Genomic DNA, 9,453 nt, shown 5'->3' with positions numbered 1-9,453 from the left:
CTTGATGACCCTGACAAAAGTATCTCTTTTAGTGTCTGTAATGCTAAACTATAATTATACAATTTCACAATTAAATTTTTTGTCATCAACCACTCATACAATCTGCCCCAAAGGGATTTGACAATGGAACAATTAAAAAAAAAAAGATGTTCCTGGGATTCAATATCTTTCAAGCAAAAAATACAAGCATTGCTGTCTAAATTAAATCTTATTCTAATAAATTCGTTACATAGTTATATGTCATTAATTGTTTTGAAATGTACTTCTTTCATTTTAGGTAACAAGGGAAATGAAAGGTATCTTTTTCTAACTTCAAGTGTCCGCTTTATAAAATCTCTCAGATAAAACTATTCTTTTAACACTAAGAGGAAAATATTCTTTTGTCAGTAGTGATCTTAAGACCTTGTTGTTACATTTAATATCCAAGAATGACTAATTATTTATTAACAAATCAACTAGTGCAGGTGTTACAGAAGAGTATTGCACTATACTTTTGGAAAATGTTGTACAAGCACAATTTTACTCCAAATAATGTTATCATTTGGAATAACAGGCGTATTTTACATAAGAGGAAATCATTATTTCTTAATGACTGGTTTGACAAAGGAGTTTGGAATTCATTCAATAGATGATGATGGTAATATGTTGAGTTATGATCATCTTAAGTTAAAATTCAATTTTAATTGTGCATATAGAGAATTCTCTTTGGTTGTCAAAGCTATTCCTGTAGATTTTATAAGAGATTATGTTAAGGCAGATTTTGAATTTACAAACCAGAATGTTATCTTTGGTTTGCATGAATGTGAAAATAAAAATAATACTTATTTCATAAACCTTGTTTTTTTGTTGGTCAAATTTTATATTCACACGAGCAAGTTTTGTAAGTGTAAACCTTTTTTCCCTGTATTTAAAACTGAAATAAAAATTTATTTTGATTGTATTGAGGGATCAACAAACTTAAAAGCAATATGAACAAGGAGTTTAATGAAGGACTTGGCACTTATGTTGACCTAAGTGAAAACCCCTGGATTGTTGTTGTTTGATTGATGACATTTGTTGTTAATGTTTTTTCAAGCATTCAATAAAAAAAAAGGGGAAAGCAATGTCAGGAGTGTGCAATACTGCCCTCAGATGTTGCATATGCTGCTGCCAATCATTACTTGAAATAAATATGTAATTCAAATAAGCAGCGCCATATGCCGAGTGAGGGGTGAGTATTTTATATATCAGGTGTTGGAAACTGGCAGTTTTACTGTATGGATATCTTTAAATATTATGAATTAAAGATATCTCTAAATGGATTGTGACTAGTAAAAACTCAGTTAGAGTTATCTTGAATTATAATTTGCACTTGTAGCAACTCAGATATTTCTAATTTAATTGTCACTAGTACAATTGCAATTAGAGATGTCTCTAACTACAATTCTGGCTAGTCAAAATCATTTTGAGATATCTCTGATTACAGTGTCTACTAGTCAAAACTCATTTTTAGATATCTGCTATTATTTTTCAATGGAACTCAATAAAACAATATGTCTAGTCATTTGCAGAAATCTCTAATTGTATATTACGACTTGTCTAATTAACATTGCAGATATCTTCAATGGATAAGACTAGTCGCAATCACACTGCAGATATCTTAATTACAATATAGATATCTGGAATTGGAATTATGACTAGTTAAAACTGAATTATGCCTAGTACGGCAAGAGGTATTTAATGCTAAACGGTTTGCCATATAGTCAAAACTGAATTACGGCAAGAGGTATTTAATGCTATAATAGCTTGCCATATTGGCCTTGCCCATCGGCATCGATCTGGGTAGCTCCCAGAGACCTGCGTCAGGAACGAGGGCGGAGCACATAACAGGGACATATACAGACAGGCGTATATCTGTGGCTGCTATGGTCGTTCCCTGATTCAATGAATGATACAATGGCTGTTTCTCAATATGCGTTCTTCAGCGGTCTTGCGTCCTCGTGTTCTCGTGCAACGTCATCATCAGCTGCCTAAGTTCAGTTCCAATACTCAAGACCGCAAGTACGGAGGACGCGTGAAACTTCCCGGATGTGTTCTTGATATCGAGGACGCACCGATGCAGACTTCAGCAGCGAGCTCGCTCTGGAAGTCCCAGAAGTCATTGCGACTGGAGGAAGGAAGCGCAGCATTTTATTTAGATTTATTATTAAAGTTCAGAGATATTACTTATTTACCCCAGGAGTTTCCCTAAATGAAACAGTGAAAGTAAACATTAACATGAACATCTTAATAAAGGAATAAACACATTAAGGGTGTTTGTTTGATGAAATTCGTATTAAAATTTGTTTTATTTATATTGTGCAGAGTATATTTATAATGTTTTTATGCAAAGTATATATTTTGAAGAGGGGGGAAACAATAAATCGTTGTATGAAGGCTGTAATGTTTAAATAATTTCCATTTAAAACGCGTGAAGGTCACATGACCATCAGGAAGAACGCAGCATCCCATTTCTCAAAGGACGCGTTCTCTGCCCTCGCGGTCTCCTGAGTTCGTTCTTCCGAGGACACCTGGCAAGACCGCACTCTACAAGAACGCAAGTCCATTCTCTGCGTTCTTGGAATTGAGAAACAGCCAATGGCTGCATCGTCGAACAGGATCATGCTAGGCCCACTCGTAGCTGCTATTGACCAAGGCACGAGTTCTACACGTTTTCTGGTAAGTCGCGTTTAAGTACGTCATTCGGTTGTTGTAGAGGTTGTTCGAGTGTCATACAGAGATTGAATGTGGAGTCCTCATTGTCCTTGTAATCTTGTGCAACAGGTCTTCTGACGATCTGTGCTAAGGTTGTCGTTAGCTTAATCTTTCATGTTTTATCCTAAATGTCATGGTAGAGCATTTTGTTAGCTTCAAATGTCTTTCGGAATTAACTGCCATTCATTCATTCATTCATTCATTCATTCATTCATTCATTCATTCATTCATTCATTTTCTTTTCGGCTTAGTCTCTTTTGTTAATCAGGGGAACACCACAGCGTAATGAGCCGCCAACTTATCCAGCATATGTTTTATGCAGAGAATGCCCTTTCAGCTGCAACTCAAACAGCCAAATAAGTTACTCCTGCATTCACACACATACACGACGGCCAATTTAGCATTCAACTACATAGCATGTCTTTGGACTATGGGGGAAACCGTAGCACCCACGCCAACACGGGGAGAACATGCAAACTCCACAAAAAAATGCCAACTGACCCAGCTGGGGCTCAAACTAGCAGATTTCTTGCTGTGAGGCTATGCTACCCACTGCGTCACAGTATCTGAACTACCACTCTAAAACTAATTTTTAATAGTTTGTTCTGATAGATGTTTGAAACTGACAGTTTAAGGGGCCTTAAAACCTTTTATGTTTCAAAAACTGCGTATTGTTAAATAAGAAAGCCGCCAACTCTACTGGTGAATAAAATAAGATTTACTTTTAAACGAACAGATCCATTTTGGTACGCATATGTAACATTTTACTTATGGTTTGTGGTATTTATGTTTTATTTCTTTTGATTTATTTTTCATTTTGTTTTCTTTAAATATTTGTTTTTCTTTCATGCATCGACTTTTTTCTTTATTCTTTGTAACATGTGTTTAACTGGCTGTACACTAATAGTGTCATTTGTATTCCAGTCACACTATATTAGTACAAATTAATGTTTTATGCATGGCCCATTACTTATGTTAATGATAAAAATATACATATAAATAAAAAAAGTGTTCCAGAAAACCACAATGCATTTTTGTTGACGTGAAAAAAAGACATGGGAAAAAAAGAAGTTTAATGCACTTTTATGTCGCTAGGCAAGGACTGAATCAACTGGGTATAGGTTTTTTTTTTCAATGACATGATTCTGGTGACGCGCCAATAGAAGAGTATGCAAGGGTAAAGTCTAGATTGGATACGTGGCTGGTTGGAAGTGCCATATGCACATCAATATAGCAGCATTTTTTATTACACTTTTTGTAACTATAATGAATATTTTTACAGTCATGTAACAGTTGGGTTTAGGGTTGTTGTAGGAGTAGACGTTAAAAATACAATTTATTGGGTAAAGTAATAGTCCAGTAAAGTAATAGTAATAATATCCACCGATTTACATTTTTCTGTATTTTCTGGAAAAAAAGCAGGCGAGTCAGCCGGCCCAATATATGAGTGGGGCAGAGCAGGATTCCCAATGACCACCTTCACAATACCGTTTCTTGTTATGAGCTGCAGTTTCAGTTTAAATAGAAACAGTTAGATTTTACATTTTAGCGGCCATTTGCGCTGGACAACCAGTGAATATAACGCATCTAGATTTGGGCCATTAAACAGCTGAGCCACCCCCAGTCCCCCAAAAACATTCGATTGATTTTGGCTGGTAAATCAACATTCACCACATGATCGTTTTCATCAGCTCCATTATTTTTTACTTTAGATGGGTTTGCAAATCGGTGTACTTTTCATTGCGTCTTCCTCAAACTTCAGCCATTTGCATTTCTAGCAGTCACAAAAGCTCCCGGTCATCTTAACTAGGTGCACCTGGAAAGCGCAAGCATGTTGCGTTGTATGCATGTCCCTCCAATGGAAATAACGAACTTGCCTTATAGACTCACTCATAGTCTTGGTGTACAAGCTCAACTTTAAACTAGTGCAGACTTGGCATAACTTTTGTTTAGTTGCTGCAGTTTTGTTCCATGCAGAAATGTGGTGTCGAGAAGCCTTTATAATTAATGAACCGTGAAGAATTAAAATGCGGTTAGTAGGGATGTAACGATTTATCGTTGTACGATTTATTGCGATGCAAAAATGTCTCTATGCATTGTGGCGTTATGACGATCTGATTACGATATGACGTCAGTTTTCTCTTATTAGTTGAGCTGTCTGCACGTGAGCTACGTTCCACCTGCTGTCGCACGTGAGTTCAGATTGCAGCAGCAGTAATGTTAGCAGACCAAGATGAGTGGAGTTGAAATAGAGGATGGCCCATCCTCTCAAAATCAGACGTCTGGCAACATTTCGGTTGTACAGTCATTGCTTAAGACTCGTCCGCTTTTTGACACGCATACTGGGTCAAACATCCTAAGTTTTAAAGTCTTCACAGTGATTTACATACTTTGCACAGCGACATGGATACCTCCTAATGGTGTTGAAAGAGTCACATACTGTATTTATAAGGTACAATTTACCCTAAAATACCATTCTGTCCTCATATAATGATGTATTGGCGGCCGCAAAATCACACATGACGTGAGCTGTTACTACAGAGGGCGGACTATGATAAAGCCGTTTTAGCATTTAAACCTTTGATCTGACTATCCATAAATATATTTAGAGATATCTCTAATTATATTTTGACTAGTCATAATTATAATTCGACTAGTCAAAATATAATTAGAGATATCTCTAAATGAATTTAATTAAATATGAATTAAATATATTTATGGATAGTCAGAACAAAGGTTTAAATGCTAAAACGGCTTGCCATACGCGCGCGTCTGCTTCAGTGAACAAAACCTGCAGGTTGTGACTAATAAAGTAGTAAACAACATTCAGTTTGTGGAACAGAGTGATCTTTCAGGAGCCCGCGTGGGAAGTATGAACAGCACTTAGCAGTGGAAATGAAACCGAAAGCGTGCACATTATTTAAACAATCATATCGCATTTTAGAGTTATGATTACGACGAGCATTAACCCTTTTAAGTACAGAGGTACACAAAAATGCACGTCAACATGATACACTTGATAGCGCCGACATCAGCGACGCCAAGGAAATAGTAAACCTGCCTAAACTGCTGAAAAGAGCCACAACTGTCCTGTGTAATGAAAAGACGGCCACCCTGTCACTCATCATGCCCAACATGAAGACAGCCATCCATAAAAACCTCTCAGACAGATACACATAAGTTCAGGATTATCTTATAGAACTGTTGACTACCTGGAATCCAGATATCTTTTATTCCAAATATCGTGATACATATCGAATCGTGAACATTATATCGTGATACACATTGTATCGTGAGCTGAGTGTATCGTTACACCCCTAGCGGTTAGTAGTGAAACTGGTTAATCACTGCATCCCTACATACAAACATCTTTACCGAAGCCTCTCTACTTGATGGTTGGTCTCATGCGTCCACCATGTTTGTAGTTTATTTACACTTTTTAACTGCGTTTGTAGTTCTAGTCGTGTTATGTTCCAACACGCAATGTACTGTGGGAAATGTCAGCGTTTCGAGTTTGGAAGTATTACCCCTTTTACACTTAAATTTTACTAGAAATGCTAAACCATCCAGGAACCTTTTTCATACTCTTTTCAACATACTATGATTTGTAACATACTAGTTCTATTTTCAAATATTATTTAGGACGGATACTATGTGAATTGGGAGTGGGACACGGCAATAGAGGGCTGTTGCTAGATCAGATAGCCGGAAGTTAACGAGAGCTTTTCCCATTTATTGTAATTTATTAGCATCTACCCCAACCCTAAACCCAACCGTCACAGTAATGTAAAAACCTATTAGTTGTACCGATTATTATTTGCTATTTATTAAATTACCCTATAAATCATATTTTATTAATGCCTACCTCAACCATCACAGTACTGTAAAATATACATTTTTGTTATACAGTGTTATACTGATGTGCCTATCCGCGGCTGTATTCTATCTAGACTTTACCAACATAAAGGAAAGTCCATATTATTGCAATTTTTTTAAAAATTTTTTTTATTTATTTATTTTTTTTAAATTAATTAATTAATTTTTTTTTCTAAAATATTGCACAGAAGATATAAATGGAAAATAATCATTTATGTTGGGCATGATTGGGCATGAAGAGGACCAAGTTTTCTACTGAAGTAAAATATTTGCCTGTCATTGAGGCGGTAGATACTGTATACTCTAAGGCAGTGGTTCTCAAAGTGGGGGTCGGGACCCCCCGAGGGGTCGCGGGGCAATGAAGGGGGGTCGCCTGGTGATTTCCAAAAATCTATTTATTTTTATTAAACCATAAGAATTAACATTTTATCTATAACTATACTGAAAATAAAAATAGTCGTTTATAGTTACTATATACTATATAGTTACTATAGTAGCTTATAGTTACTAGTTCTATTGGATTGCGACCCCTGGGGTAATTACATTATATTAAAGGCAGCAATAGCGTTAGATGCATTTTGATTTTATAACATCAGGTTATACTTTCTGGCACATTTAAAGCACTGACACAAATTTAATTTGTGTGTCTGCGTCATTGCATGCAAGGTTTCTGTATTTATAACCACCTCAGAGGATATTGGGGGTCGCGAGTCACTGGCATTGTTATTTTGGGGGTCGCGGGCTGAAAAGTTTGGGAACCCCTGCTCTAAGGCAGGGGTCTCAAACTCGCGGCCCGCGGGCCATTTGCGGCCCTCAGTGCAATATTTTGTGGCCTGCGCCGACCGCTGTACACTGACAGAATCAGCGTAGCGGGGAGAGAGAGCGCTCCCCGCTCCGCTGATTCTATCCGTACACAGCGTACTTGTCACTCAATGCGCGTTGTCGCGCGCGTTCTGATCAGCTGTGTTGTCGCGCGCGTACTCAAGAGCGGTGTTATCGCGCGCCTACTGAAGGGCGGGACCGAGGGTGTGTCACGTCGCGGGGGCACTTTTGATCATTTTGGAAGGGCACTTTCTATGCAAGACTAAAAAGGGCATGTGCTCTGCACAGGTTGAGTCCTATGTGTGCACGTGCCTGCCCTGCATCTTATATATATTATAGATAGATACAGACTGGTACAGACTGATGTGACTGGAGTGGGGTGGGGGTGTTTTATTTATACATATATACGCCTTTTTTTTAGGTGAGGGAATGGAAGTTTTGAGTGAGTTCCCCCACTTTTTTCCCTAGGACTTCAATAAGTCAAAGTACAGGTCTAGACTTAATGATGATCATCCTCAAGCCATACTGAGGGTCTCAACTGCTCTAAAGCCAAATGTGGTTCAGATTTGTGAGAAGAAGCGCTGTCAAGTCTCTGGCAGCAAGAAGTAGGCAAAAGATGCCATGTTCAGAAGAACTGTTCATAATCTTCACTCAATGTTCTATTAATGTTCAGGACACTTCATGTTCAGAAGAAATAATTAAAACTGTTAATAATGACATTTGAGGACTTTTTTTTGTGAAATCCCTTATGCGGCCCAGCCTCACCCAGACTTTGCCTCCTGCGGCCCCCAGGTAAATTGAGTTTGAGACCCCTTCTCTAAGGGCTTACTCACACTATGCCATCCGTACCGTGCCCAGGCCCGTTTCCCGGATCGTTTGAGAAGTGTGAGTGCGCTGAATCGGGCTCAAGCACGGTTCACTTGGCCGGCACTGGCCTGGTTGGAAGAGGTGTGCCTGAGCGCGGATCACTTGGGCTTTGGCGCGGTACGCTTGTGTGTGAGTGCAAAAAGCGCCAAAGCCCGAAACTGAAAGCAATACGTGACTTTTAAGGGGTTGTTTCATATGGATTTATTAATCATTCTTACTGTTCAGTGATCGCAAACTGCCGTAGTTTATTAAAGACGCAAACCCCACACTGCACGTCAGCTGCGCGCCTTCAGCAGACCTCCTCATTCCTGCAGCAAGATATGGCTTTATGAGCGCCAAAAGTGGCGGATCTGTCCGGTAAAATATCTGACTGCGTGTCACCGCATCCCTAAGGACTGTTTGGCGAAATATTTGACTGCATGTCACTGCATAACAAACGACTGAAAGGATATAACTCGAGAAATCTCCTCTGTGCTACTGGGTGAGAGCGTATGGCAAGCCGTTTTAGCATTTAAACCTTGTTCTGACTATCCATAAATATATTTAGAGATTTCTCTAATCATATTTTGACTAGTCATAATTATAATTCGACTAGTCAGATTGGAGATATCTGCAAATATATCATGACTGACTAGTCATATTCCTCCATTTACTTCCATTGAAAAATATTTGCAGATATCTAAATAAGTTTTGACTAGTCACAATTGTAATTAGAGATATCTCCAAATGAATTTTGACTAGTAAAAAAAAAAAAAAAATCAAATTCAAGATATCTACAACTGTAATTCGACTATTTGTAAATTAATTAGAGATATCTTCAAATATATTTGTAAATATCTCTAAATATGATGAATTAAAGATATCTCTAAATGTATTATGACTAGTAAAAAATCATTTAGAGATATCTCTAATTACAATTGTTACTAGTCAAAATTCATTTGGATATCTGCAAATATTTTTCAATGAAAGTCAATGGAGGAATATGACTAGTCACAATATATTTGCAGATATCTCCAATCTGATTTCGTACTAGTACAATTGTAATTGCAGATATCTCTAATTGTCATTCTGAGTAGTGAAATTATAATTATGACTAGTCAAAATATAATTAGAGATATCTCTAAATATATTTATGGAGTCAAAACAAAGATTTAA

The 9,453-nt window shown here is 37.5% G+C and overlaps 1 protein-coding gene across 12 annotated transcripts in view; it reads left to right on the top strand.

Moving 5' to 3' along the window:
* Nucleotides 1-1,834: 1,834 nt before the first annotated feature.
* zgc:172295 overlaps nucleotides 1,835-9,453 on the top strand; it is a 117,555-nt gene continuing 109,936 nt past the window's right edge. For 6 of the 12 annotated variants that reach the window (XM_073946062.1, XM_073945969.1, XM_073946017.1 and 3 more), the window contains exons 1-2: nucleotides 1,856-1,938; nucleotides 2,614-2,697. In XM_073946062.1, coding sequence (XP_073802163.1) covers nucleotides 1,924-1,938; nucleotides 2,614-2,697 — 99 coding nt within the window. In that variant the 5' untranslated portion in view covers nucleotides 1,856-1,923. 12 annotated transcript variants of the gene reach the window in all.

This window comes from Danio rerio, chromosome 1, assembly GCF_049306965.1.
Source record: "Danio rerio strain Tuebingen ecotype United States chromosome 1, GRCz12tu, whole genome shotgun sequence".
NCBI classification, from domain to species: Eukaryota; Metazoa; Chordata; class Actinopteri; order Cypriniformes; family Danionidae; genus Danio; species Danio rerio.
This window is presented reverse-complemented; position numbering and strand designations above follow the sequence as displayed.